Genomic DNA, 26,695 nt, shown 5'->3' on the forward strand with positions numbered 1-26,695 from the left:
CATAAGCACCACACTGATGAGTTACACAGAACAACACTGGAATAGGATGAGAACAATTTGAAGAGAACTTTGCAGTCACTAATTACCTCTCAGCAAAGAATGAGGCTCTGGCTTGTGGGGAAAACAGAAGGAAAACTTTGATTTCACAAAAGCCAAAGACAGATTACTTCTGGGGGTAGCAGAGACTGAGCAGAAGTAACTCATCAGCCACTTGCAGTCAGACTTCACTTTATTTGCATATTGTGATCCTGCATATTAAAATACTGTGAGAACTGAAATTAAATTTTCATTAGTGTTCAATCTGGAATCTCACCCATGGGATTCAGCTTTCAACAGTTCATGCAGGCATTGCCCTGTTTACTTTAAAGTCAGATATCCATTTATCCCATGCCAGCCAACACTTGTGGCCTTCAACCCATTGCACACCATTATTGCCCAAGGGCAGCAGTGCAGGATTGTTTCTGCACCTCTGAACTGCACTCCAGAATTACTCTGAACTAACTGGTAGTTTCTAAATTAACATATTTTGATGCTTTGTAGTTGAAATTGCCAATCTTCACAAAATTGCATCATTTGAGATCACAATCAGGAAGACAGTTCAGTACCAGCCATTGCTAAGTAATTTCCTTGCTGCTTTACAGGCTCTTTTTTGCTGTTCTCAAGAAAGTTCTCCTGGTTATAAAATCAAATGCACATCCTTTATAAAGTGGGAAAGAGCAGCTACAAATAAACCCTGCTGCTGTCTCAAAAGCATCCAGAACACCATGTTATCTCTCAGGAGCTGGACTGGAGGTGGCAGGGGGCTTGGTCTGATGCAAAGGTGAAGAGGAAAATTCCCCAACAACTTTTGAATGTGTTTCAGAAATTTAAATTCAGTGAAACCACACTCGCTCTGACTTGCAGAAAAGCTGCAATAGGCAAAGCAGAGACCATTACTTACTGACATAATTTATGAGGATAGGCTTGCAGCTCAATGAAAACCATGTGTCTCAGGCCACAGCTTATGTAGTTTTCCATGTAATTTAGTCCTTAATTTTACCCCAAGCAAGGACAGGAAGCATAGGAAATGAGAATGCCTGCAAGACAGATATCCCACATCTCCAGGGCATCACAGCCAACCACAACACCCAAGGACTGAAAGCCACTGCTTTGTCCAGAGCAGTGAGAGTGTTTTCCACCAAAAAAACAAGAGCTGCTCCATCTCTGAAAAACCAGTTTTGTACTGGATTTGTGCAAGGAAATGCCGCCCCCCAGTGAGAGACAAAAAGCAGCTGGTTACCAAAATCAGGGAGGAACAAAGCAGAGCTCTTGAGCACTAAACAAAAAAAATGGAACTGCAAATTGAAAAATCGCCGAAGTCATTGCTATAATTACTGAAGACACAGAGAAAACATCTCCCCTGGCAAAGATATGGGCTCCTGTCAACACTCTATCAAGATTTACTGGACAAGGGGATAATAACCACACCTTTCTCTAGCTCTTGAGTCCCAAGGACAGACCAATCTCTCTCCTCTCTTTTTCTCTAAGAGACACAGTCACTTGTAATGTCAAGAATTCTTGACAGTAAGCTCATTATATTGAAATAACCCCAAACTCTGCCTGGTTAGACTATGAGAAAAGGGTGTTAACAAAGTGACTGTGGAACAACTAATATGAGAGGAAGAAGACAGGATTCCAAGAAGAAATTGCTCACATCCTTATTCCTGGCAAACTACCTGACCTAACTTAAAGTAAACCACGGAGTCCTGCAGCAGAAACCTGGCTTTTGTTCCCACTCTAACAACTGAGACCTGGGGCAAAGCACTAAACTCTGAATCTCCTTCTTTTCTCTCCCTCTCTAACCTAAAGATAATACTGACTCTGTAAAACCTTTCCAGAACCTTTGAAAATGGATAATCTCTGAGCACAAGGTGCCACTGTTGACACAAACCACACCTGATGGGCCACAGCACTAAAAGGATTAAGCACCATAATAAGTGCACAAGTCCAGCACCAACACTTTCAGAGGTGGCAGCAACCTCATCTCCCTGATCCTCAAAGCAAAGGTGACCTTCACAGCTGCAATAAAATGTAAAACTTGGAGAAAGACCCTGAACTTCTGTAAATCTACTCCATCAACACTGTTGGCATAATCTCTCAGGCAGAGCTGCTGGGGAAGGAAGAGAAGCAAACTGGGAGATGGAAAAATGCAGAACTCTACCCAGGAAAAGATGAGTCCCTAGAGATTGGACAGCCCCATGCCAGGTTGAAACAGTTAAAAACGAGGCAGGTAGGCAGGAAAATAGTGGGCTCAGGTAACAAAGCCACCTTAGTTTTGCAAAAACGTCTGAAAACAAGAACATTCATTTGTTGTTTTAGTCTCTGAGCTGAAGCTGAGGGGCAACACCCCAGAGACTCCTTTCTCCCCCTGTTTTCCCTCGATGTTTTTATTCAGCACCTTGCTAAGAAGGAGCATAGAGACCAAAAGATCAGCACAGCTCTGCTGGGAACAATCTACTTTTGTAATAGGTCTCCTTCCCCCATCCTAATCAAATAGTGCTGCAGTCCCCTGGGGAGAGAATACAGTGCCAAACAAAAAATGTGAGTTTGCAGCTGCTTCCTCAACAGAAAAGGGCAGCCTGACTGATGAAACTCTGCCAAGCCAATTGCTTCCAGCATGACGCAGTTGGCCAGCACAGCATCTCCAGGACACACACAAGTAACTGTGGGATGCTGATGGACTGTCCAAAGGAGTCATTCCCCATCACTGGAACACCCATCAGAGAAGCCTCTGCCCCTAAAATTCTCTTTGTGGCCTCAGAAATAGCCCTGCCTCAGAGAAGCAGCTGAATGGGAAGATGGAGCAGAAAGTCCCTTCTCTTTTGCTGGTCCCCAGCTAAAGTTTGAACCCAATAGGAGAAAGATAAAATCTATATATTGAGGGTCAGCTGCAAATCTCTTGCCAGGAGAAAAACAGATTATTAATGTATTAGTGCAACTCAAAACCATTAGGAGAGTACCAGTCCACTGCACAGGGGAACAACAAATAGGTGAAGAAATACAAAGTATCCAGAGAACACTGAGGAGAATTAATTTCACTGTGCTGTGGTCAAACCTCTAGAGCTGAAATGAAGGGATACCAGCACCCGACCCTGAAACAGATGAAGCACATCTGAGAATCTGGTAATTCATCACTGTTTAGGTAATTTGAAAACAGGTACTGTAAGCAATTCTGGGACCTTGTGAGCATGTTTTTCTCAGGTTGTATTAACACTCCTGGAACTGGGAAGCAGAGCTAGAGACAAACAGAAGACAGAGCAGCTAATGGGAACAGAATCCCTTGCCATTAGATGTAAAAAAGACGCTGCTTGAAGTACAGGGGAACAAATGTTTGTGCATTTGTTCATTTTCTGGCAAAATTTTAAGCCCAGCTCATTTATTTATTTTTTTCATCCTTTAGTTTATCAGCAGAATGAATTCAGGCTCCAAAGCCTTCTCTTGATGAAAGCAAACATCAGCACTCACCAAATCCAGAAAAAGGAAATCTCAAAAACTGGAAGTGGTGGCAACGTGACACCCAGCATCCACCAAACTGTCAACTCCTTCCTGTCCATTTTTGCCAGGACAACCTCCCTGGATCCAACTTCTCCCATCAAGCTACCTCCAACTAGGTTTGATAGCTAGAGGGCAAGAAACATCATTTAATTCATGATATCTGTAAATTAGCCATCAAAAATGTTCACTCTTATCCATTCATCAGAAAAAATGGTGGAATTACATCTCTACCTAAAAAAGCCCTTCTAATTTCAGCCCAATGAGTCAGCACTGCTGCATCTCATCACTAGGAGTGATTCATTGTCACTGCACTTCTCAAAGTCAAGAATAAGGGTATTCACCCCAATTCACTGTCATCTCATAATTCCTCTGGACCCAGGCACCGTGTTTGCACACAGCATGTTATAATGATTTATGTGAGTGTGTCACTTTTAATTTAAAGGGATAAAGAGTTATTGTCAGTCTACCAACCATAAAGCAACATTTTCTTTCCACTGAGCTGACAGTTGAATACCTGGAAAATATTCCTGTTTGCCAAGAAAGGAGAGGGCTCTACAGCCCATTGCCTTAGGGTGTCAATGCTTCTGAAGAGGGCAGTGGATGGCCAGTGTCTCTGGAGAGGAACACCAGTACTTGGGAGAGGTTAAAATAGGCTTGCAATAGCATTAGGATCTGAATAAAAATTCAGACAAAAGCTGTATGGATGGAAAGCCTCTGCCTCAAGTGAAAGTGAGGAAGAAGGTGTGGGGTATGGATGAGAGCCCAAAAAGATAATCTGTGGTCACAGCTGGATGAAAAAAATATCATAAGTTAATCAGTGGCACAGCTGTAGTTTTCTTAGTCAAGTCTCCTTATATTAAAGTCACTTTTGATAAACTTTTAACTGTTAAAACAAGGCTGCTGAACAACTCACACCAACCTTACACCCCTGAGTAGGTCAGTGCCCTCCTTCAAGCTGCCCAAGGTTGCTGGCAGCTGGTGAAGTTAGTGACAGCTGAGAAAAGATGTCTTTAATGGTGCTGTGAGCTCTGTCCCTCCTGACATCTGTTATCCCCACAAACACACTCCCAACAGGAGCCCTCAGGTGTGTGGGCACACTTCCTTGTGCAACTGTTGTGAGCCAGCCAGAAAACAACACTGGGAAGTGAAGATCTGTGTTTAAATCCAACTTTTGTTAACACCAATCAAGTTTGGTTTCTGTTCTAGTTCTCAGCACTACTGCATAGATTGTCCCAGCTCAAATAAAGGTCAAGGAGGGGTTTCAGCCAGCACTATCCTTGGCTTGGGAAATCACAGCCAGTGTGGTTTTGGCATCCAGCAGAACAGTGGGGAGAGTGCCTAAGCCTCAGAGGGTCTCCAACAAATTTCAAACGTTCTTGGAAGTTGCTAGGTAACACCATCCACCCCCAGGATAAGATTGTGCAATGTTTGCTCTGACAAAGCAATGCTTGCCTCACCCTTGCTTCCACCCTGGGAATGTGTTGTGCTGAGGACCTGTCTCCTCTGCTGCCAGAGCATTTCCAGCCTCTAGTCTGGGTGCATAGTTGGATTTTGCTGAATAAAGCAAACATCCCATTTTAAACATAGCTATTATAATTAGCAGAAGCTCATTGCTCAATTCCCCTTCCAGACAGGGATTTCCAAATGTCAGTGTGTTTAGCACAGCTGATCTGTGCTGGCTGCTCTAAACACAACTGACCTAGGAGGGTCCAGAGCACAGAATAAAATCTTATCATGGGCAGTGAGATGGAAAAACAAACAGGATAATTGTCCTTCTTCAGCCTGTACCTTCATTTTCCTGTACCATCTGCACTAAAAGCAAGGTTAGCAGAGATGCTTTGACACAAAGTATATCCATGTCTGAGGCCAAGCAGGAATTTCTTAGGGAATTTTATACCTGTTTTCCGAGTCAGCCCTCCAGATGAGTCTGCCTTGTCCTGCTTCTTCTGCCAGGCTATCGTGGCATAAAATCAAAGGACAGTAAGGGGAGAACAAAACAGGGGGAAAACCCAAACTAGAATCAGTGGCTCCCAGCCTTCCTGCAGACACTTCAGAAACCCTGGCAGTGCTCCACACCTCCCAATGTCCCACAGAGCCAGCAGAAATCCAGCTGAGTTTATTAATGTGGGTCTCCTGCAACCTCTGACCTGTGGAGTACAAGTGTCTCACCCACAGCCTCGATGCTTGGGATACTCCAGTATAAACCCCACAAAGGGCTGAGGCAGATTAGCACCAAGCTGCTCAATAAAAGGAGAAACCAAAGAGCAAAGATCACATGAACTTGGCAATGCCACATAGACAGTCATAATTCCCAATTACAATATTTTACCCCATCAGGTGAAATATTTTTTTGCACTACAAACAGATCAGAGACAGAATTTGCCTGAAGTTTAAGGGACAAAGATTTGAAGGGAAAAAAACTTAGAGGTTAACAGCCTCTTTTATCCAAAGACATGCCTTACACTGAAAAAGTAAAAAATCCTCCAAGATTCCAACTGGAAGGAAAAAAAATAAGGTGTAAAATAACCTCAAATAAAATCAAACATCCCTGTACACTACAGTCATGCTCCTGTAACTTCTAAGAAGAGTAACAAAAGTCTTCTACTTTTAACTGAGAATTTATTCAAAATAAATAAATCCCAATGGAATTTAGGCACACTGTAGAGGCTCCAGCAAAAAATCATAAATAAAGCAAGCAAACGAAAAAGATCCTTTCTTGGCATGCTCTTGAAAGAAGGATTCACCACATTTCTGATTGACTGCCACTGTGGTTTAAATGAATCAACTATAAATAGGCAGCAAATGCAAGGCAAGCACTTGAAGGGAACAGCAAGGGGTTTTTTTTGTTTTCTCTTGTTATTGCTTAATGGTCTGTTGGGAAGGAGGTGGCTGACAAGGTAGAAGAAATGTGGTAAAAATCTAAAGAAACAGAAAAAGATGGGGTGGGGGAAGGAGGGATAAGAAGCCATGAAGACATTCCCATGTATGAAATGTGCAAATACTTTTCTGCCTCTGGTTTTCCAGAGGAGTGAAGGATCAGGGATGGGAACAAGCACACGGACATGGAGCTAGGGATGCCCTGAAAGTCCCCTCACACCCACAACTTGTAAAACGCTTTTATGTTATCAGTAACTGCAAAATCAGGCCACCTTGGACTAATTTCTAGTCCTTCCTACAGATCAGATTGAACATATGAAGTGCAGCCGTTAAAGAAAAGCACTGCAAGTGTTTCTGCAGCCCTCCTGTGCCAAGAGCCATCCAAAACAGGAGTGGCCTCAAAACCATGAAAGTTAAGCAGCCATCCACATCATAACAAAAGTGAAAATACTCGTGTCAATAAACACCAGAGCTGGAGAAATCACACACAGAGAGGATCCAGTTTCTGAAAAGCATTTGCAGGGAAATTTCTAATAAACTACTTTTTAAATATTGAATAATCACTTCTCAAAATAGCTGGAGCTTATTTCACAGCTCTTGTTCCAACTGTCTGCTCACTCTCCTCCTCTCTCCCACAGCTAGTCTGACTGCCCACAACATCCCCAGTCTCCAGCTTTCTGGCATCCTTTTTAATTACTCCTCTTAATCTTATGCTCCTTCTTTTAAGCCTGAAGGAGGCTCTCAGAGAATCCAAGGAGCAGAAAACCTTTCTAGTTTCCCTTCCCAAGGAGTCTGACTAGCTTTAAAGACCTTCTCTACTTCTGCAAAGTATTTCTGTGCAACTCCATGGCAGATCTTGCCAGTGAGCAGCTCAGGACCTCCTCAGAGCCTTCTCCTCCATGGGGATGGAGGCCAATCCCATGCCAGCTCTGCAAGATTTATAGCTTTCTCAAAATTAACTGTTTCCCCCTGTAAGAAGGAGGAGAAAGCTATCAAAATTACCTGAAATCCAAATTTGTAAACTTCAGCAGTTAATATCTTGCCCTACTTAAAAAACTAAAAAGAAAATTTTTGAAAGGGTATGCAAGGGGTACAAGAAAAACCCCTGCAGAGACAGGATCAGAGCAAGTAAAGAACATCCTTGCACTGCACAAGCCTGGTACATATTCTGTGTTTTCCAACCATCAGTTTAATTCTCATTGTAAGATCCTGCAGGAGAGGGCGAAGTGCAGGGTCAATCAAGCCAGGGGCTGAAGCCCTTTGTTTATCCACAGATCTAAGCAGCAGAAACAGAAGGAAATACTGCCATATGTTGCCCCATCAGTAATGCTCAGTTTTGGGCTGAAAGAATCGACCCCAGAGGGAACACTGCAATTTTATCTTACACAAGGTCCACTTGTTTCCCTTGGCCCTTCTGCTGAGGCAGCCAAAGATGCCAGACAAGATGATATTTCTGAGATGTGGGTGCTCATCTTCTCTGAGTGAACCAAACACCAACTCATTTCAGGAAAGCAATCCAACAACTCACAATTGTGTCTTGCTCCAGCAAATGCAGCCTGACAAGGCAAAAGTTGAAAGTGCCTGATGGTCCCATTAGAAACCTTTGAGTTTTCTTGCTCCTGCATGCCTGTTGAGCAGAAGTGTGCTACAGAAACATGAGAGATCTCCATTTGGCAGGGGAAGGGAAGAAGTCAGGACATATGCCAAGATAATCTCAGTTATTAGCTCCTGCCACAGGTACAGGCTGTGTTGAACAGCTCCTCCAAGGCACAGGGGGATGCTCAGGGTGGGAGCTCTGCTCCAGAGGCTCCTGGTGGCAAAGCACCATGGAGCATGACAGAGAGCTCCCTCACATAAATACTTAGGAGTGAAAACTGTCAATACTTGTTTTGTTTAGCATCTTTTTGTGCTTCAATTTTCTTTCTTCTTAACCTAGAAGATAAGCAGCTACACATTTACCTAGAAGTGCCTGACACCAGGGCAATGCCAGCTCCTTTGTCCCAGGCTGATACATGCCAAAATAGTGACTCAGTCTTGCTGCAGGAGGCCACAGAGGAAGAGCATATAAATGTACATTTGCTGTAGGAGTGGTTGTATTTGTGCCATGCAGCAGCCTCCAGATATTCATGAAGACTTGAGTGCGACCTTTCCCATTCTCAGTCCCCTTTGCTGGTCAGAAAAAGGCATAATCCAAAGAGCAAGTGGAATGTAACAGAAAATAATATCCACAATAACTGCTGTAATGTGTACAGTGTCAATGGGCTGTAGGAATTGGATACAAGGATTGTGGATCTCGCCTGGCCTAAATAAAAAGGTGTTCATTATCCTGAAAGGAAATGCCTCTTATGAACGATAAGGTCATGCTGCACTGGGAAGATAAATGTCATTTCTCTATACAGCTGTGATGGTCTCACCTACTGTCTTCAAAAATGAACCTAAACAGCAAAGCAATAAAAAGCCTGTAGAATTAGCCTAGGACATTATTGTTTTGAGAGCGTAAAATCACTCATCTAGAGCTCTTTAGACATGCTTTCCTAGGAACACTTATATATGTGTACATGAGTATTTACATTGTGTCTTTTGGGAGCAATAATGCACGAAAATAATTAACTGACACTTTGAAACAAGCTTGGATGTGTTTGGTACCACATACATCGAAAGAATTTGAGACTTGCCATGTATTTTATACAGCTGTACACATTCCCAGGAATTAAATCCATCTGCATAGGTAGTTTTGCACTCATCACAGGCCCCCCCCAGGCAGCCTCTGCCAAGCACAATGAGCAGCTCTAAATAAATACCATCCATAATGCCAACAACTCCTCTCTTTTCAGCAGCTCTGCGGGCTGCCATGCTGCAGCTGAGAGACAATTAAATACACTCAGATGATCTTTAAGCACACGGTGCAGAGCAATCCCCTCGGAGCAGGAGCAGCACTGGGGGCCAGGTACCTCCAGCCCAAGCTCTCTGAAGAAGGGGTGTCTCATTTCAGCACTCTGCAAGTGGGGGGCTCCTGCCCCTTGGCACCCACACTTGTGCAAATAACTACTGAACACCAGTCACTGCTGGTGTGTTCCCAGCCTGAGGAACAGGGGCTGCCACTGCAGATGTCACTCCTGCTGTCCCTATCACCTTCCTCCATGAAAAAGGTCACAGAAGGCTTCAGAAACCAGCACCTGACTTTGCTAAGGTGGAACTAGACCCGTGGAGGTCAAAGGAGCACACATTTTATCTGAGTATTTGAGATATCAGGGGGCTGATCTGTCCTAATGATATCTATGATCTATTTTCACTCATGAAATGACGTCCTGTAAAATGGAATAAAGTGAAGAACTCTGCCTCCATATGTTAACAAAATTGAGAGTACTCAGAATAGAGTTGCCAAAGGTATGGCTGGTAACAACTGGCTTAGTAATAGCATCTGCCACAAAGATCACTGGTTTAGGGTCTCTACCATCAGGTGAGTTCCCAACTGCACAGCCTAGATTTTATAAAAAATGCAGAGTTTGTGGGCTCTCAAGAAATACTTCAATAATTAATAGAGATACAGACACTCATCATTTCTTTGTATATATAAATAATGTACAGTGGTAACCTTTATACAAAGAAGCCTCAAACCCTTTCCCATTAAATATGACATTCTACTTAAAATAACCTCTACAAAGTAATTACTCTGTTCATGTTCTTGGTTTCTGAATATCTCACTGGGCTTTTAGATTAATACCATTAATACCATAACATATAATTTTTCAAGCTTCTTGTTGATTTCCTTTAAAAATCAAAAATATTTAGGTTTAGCAACTTTTCCAGGAATCAGCTTTCCCATGAAAATGAACTGTCTCTACAATTTTCCGAGAAGAAGTGAAGTCGACGCCACAAAAACTCACGTTTGGGAGTCTGACGTGTGGAACGCAGGCACGGGAACACAGAACAGATAAAAATCAATGTCTTAAGCCAGGAATCTGTTGTGTTTTTAATGTGGGCTTGAACAGAACTAGAAATCTGAGCGTACATCTGTCAAAGCTGCAGCCATTAGAGCCCTTTAAACAAATTGAAAACATAAATCACATCTATATGTCAAATCAATGTGCCATGCATTTCATAGCCATGATATTGTCACCACAGCTGGATTCACGGCACGTGTGTTCTACAGCACTGCCTGTTTTATTAAACAGCATAAATAAAATTCAAAAGGAAAATATTACAACTTGCATTACAGGGAGATCATGGCTTTCTCCACAGCTCTGGACTTTCAGTTTGTTTTGCTGAAAAGCTTTTAGCACCATCAAAGCACATTTGACATTAACACTGATTAAAGCAAATAGATAAATTGCAAAGCCTCTGAGAAAGCAGAATTGTTCCTTACAATTTACCTGGACCACCCCTGGACAGAGGAGATCTATATCAACAGCTTAGTTTTTATTCACAGCATGGTAAGAACTGCTATCAGCTGGGTTTTTCACTTACTCTGCTCCCAGCCTTATCCAAATATTAGTAGGCTGGTCACAGTGAAGTGAAAAAGAAAAAGAGAAAAATAAAGAGAGAAATCCAGGCACCTTCCCTTTGAATTCTGTTCAAGTTTTGACTGGCAGTGGTGCCGTGCTCAAATTCACGGCCTTAACATAAACCTGGCTGAGGAAATGGAGGTGCTGCAGCCTCTGGACAACTCAGGCCATGGTGAAAGGCTGGGTGAACAGATGGGAGCAAACACAACTCAGTGTGGAGAAGTACTAAGGGTGAACAATTATGGATGTTCTGAAACAAAACAACTGCAATTGGCACTTGTGTTTAGGCCCCATTCGACAAACTGCTCAGGCACTACATTTAAACACTCTTTTTAAACTAATTAATTCCCTGAACAAACACCTCTTCTACTACTTGTAATTAAGGCCAAAATAAACAATCAATGGGCTTCAAAAAGAAAACCAAGACAGCAACTACTGTTGTTCTAACTGCCACAATAACCAAAGTATTAAGCACATTAAAGTGGATCTTATAATCCTTGCAAACTGCAAAGAGCAGGAGTGTTGGGATCCACAAGACCATGGGAACAAGCTTGTGTTGGTGTTATTTTCTCAAAGCATTTTTTCTGTTTCTATGTTATAACAATTTGGTAACAACATTTTGACAAAACTCTGTAGCTGGACCCCACAGAAATGCAGAGGGCACAACTGTGCTGAGCCTACATAGAGGCCCTACAGGAAACCCTTGGAATCTTTACAGGATGTTTTTCAACAGAAAATAATAATTCAAACTATAATTTGCTCTTACAGGTCACCATCATCATGAATTAAAAATGACACAAAACATTTACAACTACATACTTTAAATCTTAAATTATGCTGTGATTATGCAATTATTCTGAAATGAAGCACTACAAATCACAGAATTCGAATCCAATGATTATAAAAATCAACAAATCTCAACAAGTTCAGAACATCTCAAGGCTCCCAGAAAAGAGCTGTTTAATCTCATTAATACAACTCAAAGCTAAGGAACAGGTAAAATTTCCACATAAAACATTATCCCGATTTATAATCTTAGCTTTTACTTTTTTTTAGGAGACATTTCTTTCCTTTCTCCCCAAAACTGTTTGGTTTCCATGGGCTGTTAGAGCTGTCATTGACCTGAGAAGATGCCAAAGTAGCAGTTCTAACAAGCAGGAGACATTATTGGCCTGAGCCTGATTGACTCACCCAGAGAGCTCAAGAGATGAGAAGCACTGGCCTGAAAGCTCCCCTGGAAAACAACCTTGATAAGCCCAGCTCCTAATTTGGAGAGAAACCAGTCAGTCCTGGCCAATTCTCCCATTTTCCCAAATTCTCTCATTCCTAAAGAGTCAGGCACCAAAATATTTATCTGGGGGTTGAGCCACATGAACACTTACCACCCACTTCAGGAATCTCTGGGCTGGAAGTGCCCTGGAGGATGTGGCACCCAGGAGATCCCCTCACCTCATTCCAGAAAGGAACCATGTACCTTGGAAGCTGTTAGGAAACTTTAACCATTCCTGCCCAAGGCAAAGCAGATGTGTGCCACAGCAGTGACATGGGCTGCAGCTGCACAGTGCACCTAGATCAGAGCAGTGCTATCTCAAATCACCACACTTTCCAGCCTGGAAGAGATTCTTAGAGGTTAAATCTCAAAATTAAACACAGAAACAATAGTCCTAAGGTTGAAGGTTCCTCTAACACTGCAGAAAGCCAAACAATTCTGCAAAAAGTTCTAGAAGAATTTGCCCAGCAACCTCTCTACTGCCTCCCATTCATCCCTCCACACTGCCTGGAGCAGCAAGCGATGGCAACCAACATAAGACCACGCTTCTACTCTTTCAAAGCCTTCCCTCTGAAAAGCTGGAAACTATCCATTCCTAATCCATTCCCCAAAGATACTTAATTTCCCTTTTTCTGCCTTCTGCCTCAGAGGGAAGAGACATGTCATGGCTGCCCTGCCTGTGCCCCAGTTCAGCCCCTGCTCCTCAGCTGCACCTCGCAGCAGGAGGGGATTTGCACCACCTTGAACAGAAGCAGCTCTTTTAATGCGATGCCTTTGCTGTAGATGGGGCCACTGCTACCACTTCAAACGTATTCCTGCTTCCTCCACCTAAAGACATCTAATTGCAGAGCCTGTATCTCTCAGCACAGGCATGCAGGCTCTCCAGTGTAAAGCATTTTAAAGCTCTCAGCATCGCATGAAACGCTCTCCCCTGTTCTATTGTGGTAAATGTGACTCATAACTGCACCTCAGTTATCGGCTCTTTCCAATACATCACTAAGAAAGAACCCAATTTTAAATCTTCTGTAGGAATTTAGACACAGTTCTCATGTTTCCTATAGCCAGGGACATCTGAAGCTAATCCAAATTCCTTAGGTCAAGGTTTTTTTGCGCTTTTCATAACATCACCAGAAGAGGCTACAGGAGGATTTGTTCATACCAAGAGCATTTTAAGTGGAGCATTGTTGGGAAGAAGGGAAGTTCTTTCTTTTGCTGGCATCTATCAATCAGCCAGGGCTGAAGTGCTTAGAGCCAGAGTACAAGAGCATCCCCATGTCCTCTAAGCATCAAACCTGGACAGCAGGAAGATGATATCAGCAGGGTCTCACCAAGACTGGGTTTCCTGCAGGCTTGAAGCACTCAACCAGCCAGAGTCCACCCTGCACTAACACAGATAATTAGTGATATTCATTACTGCACATGAGAGAGTCAAGACATGACACAGCAAGAGAACAAGGGGCAGAGTGTCACTGACTGCATCTGCACCAGGAGTGTGACTTTCAGCAAGAGGTGATGGCAGTGATGATTGTTTATCCCTGCGCTTACTGCACTTGAAGCACATGAGAGCCGCAGAGCTGGAAAATGCTTTTCTGTCCCCTGCACTTCAATGCACAGCCAAGAGGTAAAAGCCTCCCTGAGGCTGCTGGTGTGTTTGCAGCTTGGGGTATTTTTCAGGGGACTTGTCCACAAGGCAGCCTTTCACAGGCTGGAGAAGTTGTCTTAGTTAATGATTCACCCTATGCAAGTTGGTGACAGGACATTCTCATTCCTGAGAATGATGGAGTTTGCTTCCAGTCAGCTATGGTCCCTGGAAACTGCTGACTTAAAGCCATTCTTAAACTGTCAGAGCATCCACACACTAAAAATAGCTGCAAAAACCTCCCTGTAATGAAAACAATGCTGGCTTGTGCAGAATATCTCCACTGTAAGGAAGTGCTATGGACTGCTTCTCTTGATGAATAACTGACTTTCAGGACAGATCCAAAATGAGGAATCTCTTTAAAAAAAAATTAAGAGTAACTGAGTTTTGAGATCTAGTTTGACCAAACAAAAAGTCTCAGATACACAAAGACAGGATTTGCTGCAGCATCAATTAATTTTAAGAGTCACTGTCCTTCCACAGGGCAGGGACTGTCACCTTTAACAAATCATTAAACCTCTTGGTGACTCGACTTCCTCATTTATATGATGATTATTTGCCAGATATCCAGAAACACAGCCACTGACAAGTGTAAAAGGGAGGGGAGGAAACTAACGACTCAGTGACTCGATAAGGTCACTCAGGTCTGAAGAAGATGAAACACGTGAAACAGAGAACCCAAGCCAGTCCATTTTGCAGGACTGCCAGAGAACACAGGCCTGACCTGCTCTCCTTTAGCAAAGAAAAAGAAATGCAGAGGACCTCAGTGGTTCCTCAGAAGGCTGGAGTCTGCCAAGAGATGCCAAAGCATTTGGGTGCAAAGTGCTATTTCAACAAGGTGTTTGCTTTGTCAGAAGATGATGTTCAGCCCTGTGACTGCTTCAGCAATCAGTGGGAGCTGATGCGTGGAGCATCTCAGCACCATCTCTGGAGAGAGCCTGTTTTCTCCCATGAGCCACAGTAAGATGCTACAGTGACAGCAGAAGTCTGGGCAAGTGAAACATATGCCATTCTGGAGTGGCAGGAAAGCTCTAGTGATTCTGATTTGCTCCTTATGGACATCCAAAGTGAGCAGAGTAATCATCTCACTGCTTCTTAAAAGTTGTCGCTGAGCAAAAAAAGTTGGACGGCAGCGGAGAGGTAGAGAAAGCAGGCAGGAGAAACCTGAAAATTAAAACAAACTCCTCTGTACATTGCACAGATGGGAGGAAACGTCTCTGTAAAGTTCCCACCACCACAGAAGCCCCTTCTGCTGTGTAAAGGAGCAATCTACCTTTGAGGGGGAGAGGAAATATGGCAAAGGAGCAAGATAAACACAAAGTGTGGATCAAAGGGAAGAAAAAAAAAAAAAAGGAAAAAAAAGTGGAAAAATGCTGATGGGGGAAGCTGGGTGAAAGACAAGGAAGAACTGTTAGCTGCTCAAATTAACATTTTAATGCATTCACCATAAAATTTAAGCACTTTAAGCACTGGGGTGGCTGCTGAGTAAACCCCCTTGGAAAGGAGCAGATTGGTGACAACACCACAAAACCAGCAAGGTCCAGGTTTCACCATCAGCAGATGCATTGCAGTTATCAAGGGCAGAAAACGTGACAATATTTGGTCAGTGAGTTTTGAGGTCACCAGCAATGCCTGTGATGGAACAAAAACACAGAACATATGGCATTTCATGTGCTGAAACTGTCAGACTCACAATTAACTGATTAGAGTGCATATGGTGCTCACAGACAGGGGGAATCTCTCAACATAGAAGATGCTGGAGACCATTGAAGGTGTCAGCATGAATCTTCCTTGCAAATCTCTCTTCATTAAAGTTTTGTATGGAGCCAGGAGTGTTGTAATAAAATCACTATTAATGCAGTTATATTTATGATTATCTCCCTTTTGTGCAGCTGGATTTAACTTTTCAAACACTAAACTCCACATCAAAGCTTTTCCACGGTGGCTGCTGCATGCACAGAGGCTTTTTGTTTTGTCATATTTAGCTAGAAATCACAAGCAATGGGAGCTAAGGTGGTAAAAGTTAACCAAGATTGGCAAGAAAAATATTAATACGACCATTATCAAAACAAAAATTCACTCTGCCACAGAAATACAGTTACATTTCTGTTAAAGTATTTATAACAGTCTGGCTGGGGACAAACTCATTCCCTTTCCAGTTCCAAAACACACTTTTAAAAAGATGGTGAGTGACACTTCATTAACCACATAAAATGGGCTGACACAGCCTGCTTGCTTTCCCAGCCACCATTTCAGATGACGTTTTTCTTTGCATCTCTCCATGCTTTACATTCAACACTCCATAAAATGATTCCTTGAACCCCTCTAGCCACATCAGCCCTGTGGAGTAGGGGGTGGGCTGGGGGCAGGCAGTTCTGGGGAGCAGAAAGCATCTGCTTGTCCATGTGTTTGCATGTCCATGCATTACAGATCCAGCTTTTCTCATCCACCATCAGTGAAGGGGATTTAAAATGTTCCCCATCAGCCTTTCTTTGCCTTGCAGTCCTCTGCCCCGCCAGGCAGGGAGTGGAGAGGAGAACAGGAGTGGTTCTTCTGTAGCATCACCTCTGAAATGATCTGGGATCAAAGCATCCTGCTGTATCCCAGTTTCTGGAAGGTGCCTGTGATCCAGGTGATGTCTGATGCAGGCAGTGCAGTGCTCCAGCAGCTCTCCTGCCCAGCTCCCTGTGTGTCCTGGCTCCATCCTCCCAGCAGACATCAACCCTTACACACAGCCCCTTCCAGAGCTTGCACACTCCTCTCATGTTCCCTCTGCTCTTTTAAACAGCTTCCCACTTCCATTTGCACATCCAGCAAAGGACCTACCAGAAACCTCATCTCCTTAACGAGTTAAAACCTGTTGCCTCAGCCCAAAATCCTGCCAGTCCCTCACAGCATCCTCCTCTCTCTAACTGTATTATCTCTATCACTCCATCTTCACCAGAGCTTCCTGACTGCTGCCAAAATGGATGGGGGAAATCTTCCTTTCCAGGGATAAGGGAAAAGCTCTGTTAAGAACATTCCTCCTTTTCCTCCTCTCTTTTGTCAGAAGTGGTGTTGCTGGTAACAGATTTGGGCAGGCAGAATAAACAAGAAAAAAGAAACTATTAAGGAGTTTCTTCTAGGGAGCATAGAAAGATTTTGTTAAATTAAGTAGTTTGTAGCAAAAATTTTTTAAAAAAGAAGAAAGGGGAAAACACTGTGATAAAAAGCCAGACATGGTTTATGCTGCAAATATTATGATTTATGAACAAAGCTGAAGGGCAGATCCCACAAAATATAATGCAGGAGGATGCATTTACCTCAGAGCCTTCAAGGGCTTTGCTAAACTCCAGAAGCTCCTGGAGCTTTCCCAGCAGAGATGGAGCACACAGGGACTGTGTCCCACTGTCTGCTGGGGGCCAGAGACCCCTCTGTGGGCATCACTGTGGCTATCCACAGCAGCTAACTGGTGATCTTGTTTTCCACACTTCTTCCATGCCAGCCTTCCAAAAAGCATCAGCCAGGCCTTTTCAGCTCAAATCCATCACTGTCCCTCTCTGCATTCCCCAGGATCTGTCTGGAATAGCTGTGCACTGCTTGCTTTGCTGCCACGTGCACGATGCTCCCAGGTGAGCACTCCTGCTTCTCCAGCTCTGTGTGCTGCCCTTGCCAGCCCATCCACACCAGAGGCTCCCAGGATGCTCCAACCCTTCTGCCACACTGATTTTAAACATGTTCAAGTTCCCTTTTCCTTCCCCCTACAGAGGCTGTTTCTCCCTCAAACATCTCAAACACCTGAGGCTCCAAGGTGCCTCATCCCAGCAGTCTCCTCTGTTTGTGAGCTGAGTCATGCAGGTGTCAACATTTCCAAACCTCATGGGGAGGCTCAGCAGAGCTGGGAGGGTGCAGAGCATCAAGTCAGGAGTTATTAATAGCTGCCATCGACCATCTCAGCAGCTTTGATCTACTGGCAGCTGATTGCAGCTGCTGCTCCTGATGATGAAGCACCAGGGGTCCTGCCTGTACCTCAATTTCCCTCTCCAGTTTTCCGATTTTTACTGGAACGAAACACTTCCCCCCAAAATTTCAAAACAGATGGGATTCAGCAGCCAACACAGCAGCCAGAAAGGCAAACACAATCAAGCTGAAGTGTAAAATTTTACTTTGGGAGGAAAATATCAGGTCTTTGAATCCTGCTTCTAGCAAAGTCTTTGAAAGGCTTAGAGGTTGACATCACACACAACAAACCTCCAGAGAACACAGCTCCTTTCTGAAATTTTCCATGTACTCCTTAATCCATATCCATAAAAATCAACTTAGAATTTGTTCCCTATAAATAATTAAAGGCACAGAACCAAATGGTTCCTACACTCTTCCATGCTTTCATCTGAAGAAGAAAAGATAATTTGCTATTGCCTGAAGACAACACAGCACACCTGACACATTCAAGGAAACAATTCAGAAAATCTCCCTGCAACAAACTAGAGCCACTGTTGGGAACAACTGAGGAAGCAGGATGAAATAGCCACCTTTCCCTTTATGTCAGCATCACTGAATCCTGCTCTGTCTGCTGGGAAGCAATATAGTGGTCAAAAGACAAAACAGAGAAACATTCTGAGGCAAATGAAGTCAGGTAAATTTCCATTTTATCTGGTGTTACCAGCTAACTTCTCTATCAGCTTGCCCAAAACTTTGCAGAATTTGTTTTCAGAGAAACAGCAATGAAATGGATCCATACCAGGACACTGATCTACACCATGTTGTGCTGTTCTAAGGATTTAAAGATCACTGGAACCAGTACTGCCTGAAATATGGCCCCATCTCCCAACACAAGAAAAGAGCATTTTTAAAGATTCCAGGAACAACAGTTTTGTGCAGAGTGAGACATTTCACTCCGTGGCTTGAGGATGAACCCAAGGAGCAATTTCTACCAGTCTATTCCATCTGAGTTATAGCATCTAAACCTGTATGATGATGGAATTAGACATGAAGAAAAACTCACATACTTATGACTACTGTAAAGCCTGATATAATAAAAACACCAAGCTTTAAGATCACAGATTTATTCCAGATATTTCAACTCATGAACACAAAGCCCATTCCACTAAGCACAACAGAAGAAAGGAACAATCCAGCCAATGCAGGTTAATGTTTAGCTCACCACAGTCACATTTCAGATTCCAAATTTTCAGAAAGAGAAATAAGGAGAATATAAGAATTCCTTTAAGAAATACTTCTATCTTTGGACTGAGTGTTTTCTTTCTTAGAGAAAACCTAGTAAAAAACATTTAATAGTGACCAGTATTCTGGGGCTTTTCAGGCCCAATACCAAGAAGTGAAGAATTTACAACATTCACATACATTACTTCTTCAACCCTTAAGTAAAGCTGTTGTAAACACAAGTTGCTCACACTGTACAGCAGAGCCTTGATTACACATGTGACAGAATCTCCTCGACTACACCACAGAGAAGACCCCACACCTGCTACTCCTTCCCAACCCTTTCACCACAGGGAGTGGTTGCTCCTCCAGCCATGCAGGGCAGCACAGCACACTCAGCACACCCAAAGATGATTATTCTTGGCTTCTGCCAGGCTTCAGCTGCAGAGCAATAACTCGTGGCTCTTACTGATCCTGGAATTTCAGAGTGCGAACATCACAAATCTGGCTACTGCGAGAGCAGATCCTGTCACCAGGCAACTCAGTTTTATAGGTCTCGACTCCTCCACCCCTGGGGTTAGAGCAGGATGCTTCATTACCTCCAGCTCCGTGTTGTGAGCGTGCAGTTTCTGCACCATGTCCTCGGCCTCGCGCATGCGGCGGCTCAGCTGCGGCGAGTGCTCCGCCGGGGTCAGCTCGCTGTCGTACGACTCCAGGATCGCCCGCATCCCATCGCGCTCCTGCCGGGAACAACAGCAAAACATTCAGGGATACAGCCCCTGACTGCACTCCCTGCAGGCAACAACAGCAAAAACTTTTAGGGATAGAGCCCCTGACCGCGCTCCGAGAGCCTTCTACATCTTTGCCCACCGTTCCTTTACGTGGTAACGCAACTCTGATGGATGTACGCTCGTCGTCTTCATGTCAGCATCAAGGCACAGATGAACACACAGTGCTAATGAAATAAATGTTGCTGCTGTGAAAGCTGAAAAATTACATTGTCTTGTGTCTATAAAACCCCACACCCTTTGCAGGAAAGCAACATGCAGACACGCTAACAAGCAGATGGCAACTGAAAACAGAGCCTGCCTTCTTCCTGGAGACACTCTTCTAATTCAACATGGCTGAATGAGTTTCCTCAGCAAAATATTTAGTGTTGTACTTGACGTTTTTCCTGCCACAGCCTCAGCAAAGAAAGAACAGAATTGTCACAACAGAAATGAAACAGATTTGACATCGAACAAAGTGGCTGAGAGCAAATATCCTCAAAATGGTATGTGACTTATCACTTGTTAGATGCTGCAACACTCAGTGCTTGTAACAAACATTTTTTTCAGAGGTTAATGTCTGGCAGACAGTGCTTGGCTCACTTCTCTATCTACTGGCAATTATAACCAGTCATTTGCAGAGAAAGACAAACAGAAGGATCATTCTCCCCTCCCTGAGAGCAGCTCCCCAAGTGTAAGGCTTGGGCTCAGAGTTAAAAGTAAAACTTTTTGTGTGGGCTCCTGGCTGAAATATTCCTAATGCATTCCCAGCTTCAGGAGTAGCTAACACCTCGCTCCTAGGCACTGATGGAGAATAAGAATGGGGACAAAAGGAAAATCTGAAGAAGCCAGGTATGTTTAAGGAGGTGACTGATCACACTGCAGTATGCACACAGGGATTAGCAGCTGATGGAGAGTTCTGACTGCATGGAAGAACCTTGATGCTTATGAGGCTACAGAACAGGGTCAAAGCAGCACAGGCCCTTGGCATAAACCCAAAGAGCCAAAACTCTGAGGAAACCTGATAGTGCTGTCCCCCCCCTTTCACTGCTGAAGTTTGCTACCTCCCCTGCTACACAAATGCAGGAGCACTCCGAACAAAGCAGCTCCTTGCTGGGAATTCTGCCATCACACACAAAGTAATAGCAGAAGATCACTGGGCTGTACAGCTGTGCAGTTCACAGCCAGCCCAGGCCAGTGCAGCTCTTCATAAACACAGCTCAGCTGCTGAAAAGTTTCAGTTGGGAAAACCAGGAATTGTTGAGGCAGGAAAAAAGGTCTTTGTCCCCACACCCCTATGTGCAAAAGGATAGTGTATTTCAGATAGTGAAGGTGACCACTAACCACCCAGCTCAGCCTGGATACAAAGGTTATCTCCTCCTTCTGAATCTAAAGGTCAAAGACTGAATGTGGGCAGCAAGTGTCCATGTGGGAAGAGAAGGAACTTTCAAATTCAAGGTGTGACAACAAGACTGGGGGCACTGCCAGAGGTACAGTGTGTTCAGAGCACGTCATGGACTGAAAGGTCAGCCAAGACAGCTAGGTTGGTCAGCAGCTAAAAGGACCCCAAGACTGAAGGACAGCCTGGGGCTACACAAAGTGAGTTAATAAAATTATAATGAACAACAGGTTTTAACATAAATAGTAACAGCAACTATTACCAGCTCCTAGCCCAGATCTGACTGAAGAGAAATGTTTTCCCAGGGAAACAGTTAAGAATTGATCATCTGACAGACATGTGCAAGGAAATACTTCCAGGTTACTGAAAAAGAAGAAGAAAACACAAATACAGTCACACCTGCCTTGTAATGAACTTGTTTAGCAGAGAAACAGCAGGACAGGATCTCTCCATCCTCCTCATCCCCCTCCAGTACCCACAGACATCACACCCAGTCTGCCCAGTGCACTCTTCATAAGGCAAACTGCTTTGCTCAGATGAATTCCATTCCCCATTTACAGCCAAATCACTTTCTAAAGCACAGAACATAATGACAGCATTTAGTGAAGGTATTGGTTTGAGCTTTGCATGTTGTTGCAATGAGATTTGCAATTACAGCATCCTCTCTCCTTCTCTGCACTCCGAGATGCTCTGCTGTGCTAATTTTTCTCCTAAGCATCCTTCATCTGTATCATCATTTACCACTGCTATGTTCTCTCCATTGCAGCAGAGGCAGTCCCAAAATCTTTGGTGTTTTTTTCCAAACCAAACAGGACTCCTGGCAACTCCCATAACACTTGGCTTCCAATTAACTGCTGAATATGAGGTCATTTGAGTCATCCCCATCAAGATCCCAGCAGCTCCCTGGGCTACAAGGAGGACAAACTTCAGCTTTCATGTGAGCATGGGAAAACTGCATGGGAGCATGACCAACCCTACAGGCTGTCTTTCCCCTAAAACCAACTACAGCCCTTGCCCTTCAAAGCATCTCTCTAAAACAAAGTAAACTGCTCAAGAGAAAAAAAAAAAAATCACACATGGTGAGCCCAGCAGAAGCTGTATTGGAAAAAAAAAAAGGGTTCTGAAAAGCTGAACTAAAGGGTGGCACAATTAAACACTTGATCCTGGAGTTTACTTATCTTCTTTAATTATTTCTAAATATTAATACTGTTAGTGAAATCAATTCTCAGCTTCCAACAAGTGGTCCCCAGCTCCATTTCTTCAATTTCTCCCCATCAAGAGCACTTACTGAAAGCTTTTCCCTTCCTCCTAAAGATCTTGTTAGTTTGGCAGGAAACACAAGTTCTTGTTGAGAAGTCCTCTGTCTAAAAAGATTCTCTAAAATGTAATCCTAATTTAGTAATTGCTGCAGTATTTCCTCATTCTTCACAACCCATCAAAACTCTCCCCAGGCACTTTGAGATGCCCTTTCTAACCTTATTCTAATACAGCTGCTTTGCTGCTTCCTATCTGGATAGCATTCATCAGAATTACTAAAAAGCAGTTCCTCTGGGAATTTCCAAAATTTACCCAGCAAAGGGTAAATCTCTGCTAACTCACCATTGCCCGACCCTGGCACAATTCCAGGTGATCTTTACCTTAACCAGTTTTAGATCAAGACCCGAACAGAAATGCCACTCATTCCAAACATACCCTAAATGCAGAATAATAATTTGGATGTTCATTACAAACCTAGGAAATTAATGCCCTACAGCAAACTCTGGTGCTGCAGCTTGCAGCTGTGTTTGAGGAGACAGAAGTTTGAAAAAGAGGAAGGATAGTGATTTTTTTCAAAGGTTGAACAGTTTCCCTTCCTTCTGCCAGCACCAGCCCATTCATCAAATAAATATTCCTCCCACTATTGCATAAGTAACTAAGAAGAAAACACATTTTATAATTTTAACCAGAAACTAGAGCTAATCCCTTGAAAATGTGTTATGGGAAAGAACAGGATGGCACCTCTGCAAAATGCCACCCCTAAGATGAAGCTTCTCCCCAGTCCTCCCACCAGCTGCTCTGCTCTCTCTGTGTAAAACCAAAATTTGACCTGACTGACAAGAAGCTTGAAGCTCAAAGAAAATCCCTTTCTGCAGCATTCACACCCCAGAGTGGTTTAGAAACAGCAGGAACAGAAGTGGGTTCCTCCAGGATTTTGGGTTAATTTTAGGGAAAGACCTGAGAAGGGCTCACGTGAGCACCATCATCATCATCCTCACTGCAACCATCACCCCCCAGGTCACTGCAGCACTGCACATCACAACCCAGCCACAGACACCTGCACACTGAGGAGCACCAGAGCCACTCCAGCCTGGGTGTGGGAAGCAACTGAAGAGTAAAACATAGCCAAAAAAAACCATAAAAAGGTGTCTGACCCTACATACACACATCTGAGTTCAGGCCCTTCCTCTGCTGCTGCTTGTTAGCCCCTCTTCAAACACACACACAACCCCATTCACCACAGACTTTCTAATTAGTTGAAGAAAAGGAAAATCAATAAGAAAGAAATTAAAGTTACAAATCTAACTGAAGTCAGTCACACACCCAGGGAAAATGTGTTCCTGGGGTAAAGTTTATCTAGTGTCATAATTTTATTGAAATCCTATATCTTCCTATTGACTTTTATCGTTTCAAGCTGGATGCCAGAGTTATCATTATTAGAGTCTCAGGGTTGCTCGCAGGCCTGAGGTTTGAGGTGGCTTTTTTATTTTTTTTCCTTTTATAAACAAGCTGTAATTGTCTGGTTTATTGATCAATAAATCTTTCAACTGCCTCTCTTCACCCCGCTTCTGTTCTGGTGAGTCTCCTGCACCGTTCTGTGCAAGAAAATATAGGGTTGTTGTCTTTTAAAGAACAGATTGCTTTGTCATTAGCAATGAGAGAGCAGGAATTGTGCCGGTCAGGTCCAATAATGGCTTTTTAATGACAGATTCTAGTCACAGTAAAATCTGCTTTACTTCCACACGAGTGAACTCTGACTATTAATCCACAACCCAACGGCACAGCTTGCTTGCTCTCTCACTTGTGCCTGGGTTAGAGCCTGGCAGAGGAGACAGACTCTGTGCAATGGAATCAGAATATTTCCCACTTGGTGCTTTTTTCTGATGGCACAGAAACATTCCAAGTATTACATCAGCTTTTTGTTTAATTAATGATAATTTTGGGGGAATGTTAACAGGCTGCTTCATTATCAGAAATCAGTGACAAGATTTCTTCCCCCTCCTCTTCATCTTCAGACTCCTAAATCCAAATTAGTTGTAATAAGGGAAAATTTCAAGACTGAAGAAAGATATGGAGCTTCAACATCAAACAGATGCTATTTGCAATCAGGTATAATTTAGCTAACTATTTCTCGTAAAAACACCAATAAAAGAGAGAGATGACTGTGTAACAGAGGTCTGGGCTTTCTTGCTTTAAACTCATATATAGAAGGGAGATAGTAAGTGGGGCTTGACCAGATGTTTAACATTAAAATTAGCAGTGTGAGGCACAGGAATATAAGCCAAAATGTGGTTAGAAATAACTGAAGAATACTTAAATATATTAGACTGTGTCAGGACCTACTGACAAATATATGCTTAGGTTACTTGATAAAATTAATCACATTAGCCTCTGGTCCATGAGCAACTACCTTTGAGGAACTCAGAAATGGCAAGACAGCAACTGAAAATAGGACAGAGGAATAGACCCAACCTTTTAAGAGAAGGACAGATGAGAAGATACGGATTCTGGCAATTATAAATCACTTCAATATTTTGGAATCTCATAAAATACTTGAAAAAAATATTAACAATCAAATTGCAAGCAGCTAGAGAAGAATTAGGGACAAGAAACAATCAACTGAGCCTTAATATGAATAATATGAAAACAGTCTAATTTCCTTCTTTGACAGGTAAATTGTCTACTGAATAAAGACAAATAATAAATGTGATAAATCTTAACTGCAGTAATGTGTTTATCAAAGAGGAGAATTACAATTCAAGAACATCTCTGTAATTTGGAGGAATGAGTTTGTATCAGGGTGATGAAACTCATGGAAACAAAGCCCAGAGCGCTGTGTGGCAGCAGAGCCAGCACCAACAGGCTGCAGCAGGAGTGGGAATCTGCCCCTTGCCAGGGCTGCCTGTCTTCACCTTCCTCATGGGAAACACCTGCAGCCCCCTTCAGCTCCATCAGGACACAGGAGATGCCCTGCACCCCACAGAAAAACATTAAGCAGGGAATGGGAGCAGGGATGCTGACAATTAACAGGTTCTGCCCCAGTCTGAGGGCTGTTAAGCCCGACTTTGGAAGTAAGGCTGTGTTCAAATCTCATTGCCTTGTGGAAAGTTTAGGGGGAAAAGCAACAACCAAGCACGGTGAGAGCCAGGAAGCACCAGGGACAACAGGGGCTAAAGACACATTGGGTCAGACTTTGCTCTTATGGGAGCCACATCCCACAGCTCCCTCTTGGAGCACTGCTAATTAGCACAGGAGCTAATGAACTCTCCCAGAACAAAAACCCCAAGAGCTCTCAGCCAAATAAAACCAGCAAAAGTTAAATTACCTGAAACTTCTCAACCCCTCCCTGCCTTCAGCAGCATCTATGAACACCAGAGGGCAAATGGTTTCCCTTCCTCTTACCACTCTCATCTTCCTTACAAATCATCTTTAAGCCAAAATTTTCTACTCCCAAGCCTACAAATAGCTTTCTTCTCAGCTGCAGCCATTTCCCAACACTTCTCTCCGTGGCTGACCTATTTTCACATTACTTTGCAAATCAGAACTGACTGCAGACACATATGTATACACACACCATTGACTTTCTACTCAAGACCTCAATTAAAACACCATTTACAAAAAAAAAGCCCGTTAACTTCATAAAAATAAAAACATCCAGCAGATTTCACTATCCTTGCACTGACAAGACCATTAGGAAACATTTTTTTAAAATATCTTTAATTCTCAAATGTGCCTGTCTATATATCAAGCCTCTGCTTGTGTTTTTGCCCCTCAAGCCAATATAAAGATACTGCAGGAATCTAAAGATGGATTTAACCTATAAAGAAGCCTTTCAGATGTGCTGTGCCCTACAACTAAAGCTTCTCCAAGAAAAATAAAATATTTGTTGTTCTGAAGTCCAAGTACCTCCATGCACACCTAACAGGAACAGGTGGGGAGAGGTCAGAAAGGCTGATGGACATAACCACAGGCACACAGCAAACCAGGAATCCCCATCTGTCCCATCATCTCTCTGCAAGGCATGGTTTTCATCTGTTTTCTCTCATAACAGAGCCATTTTCCTCCTAAGAAAGTCAGGTTATCATTCAGGCTGAAAAGCAACTTTCTTCCCGAGGTTTGAAGTCTGGAGAAAGCGAATACCCAGGGAAACTGTGGTGGGAAGAGGACACTATCAGGCAGAGAGCACAGGAGAGATGATCAAAAACTCATTTCAGGTGCCAGAACAAGGCATTCAGAGACACTCCTAGCTTCTCAACCACCCATTCTTAAATTTTGGAGAAACTGTAATCCGATTGCTTTTCTGGC

The 26,695-nt window shown here is 43.3% G+C and overlaps 1 protein-coding gene across 3 annotated transcripts in view; it reads right to left on the bottom strand.

Moving 5' to 3' along the window:
* The window catches only part of MAD1L1 (mitotic arrest deficient 1 like 1), a 346,214-nt gene that overhangs the window by 185,899 nt on the left and 133,620 nt on the right, over positions 1–26,695 (bottom strand). For all 3 annotated transcript variants that reach the window (XM_058849980.1, XM_058849981.1, XM_058849982.1), the window contains one exon: positions 19,567–19,707. In XM_058849980.1, the coding sequence (XP_058705963.1) occupies positions 19,567–19,707 (141 nt within the window). The remainder of the gene's footprint in view (positions 1–19,566; positions 19,708–26,695) is intronic.

This window comes from Poecile atricapillus, chromosome 14, assembly GCF_030490865.1.
Source record: "Poecile atricapillus isolate bPoeAtr1 chromosome 14, bPoeAtr1.hap1, whole genome shotgun sequence".
Classification (NCBI taxonomy): Eukaryota; Metazoa; Chordata; class Aves; order Passeriformes; family Paridae; genus Poecile; species Poecile atricapillus.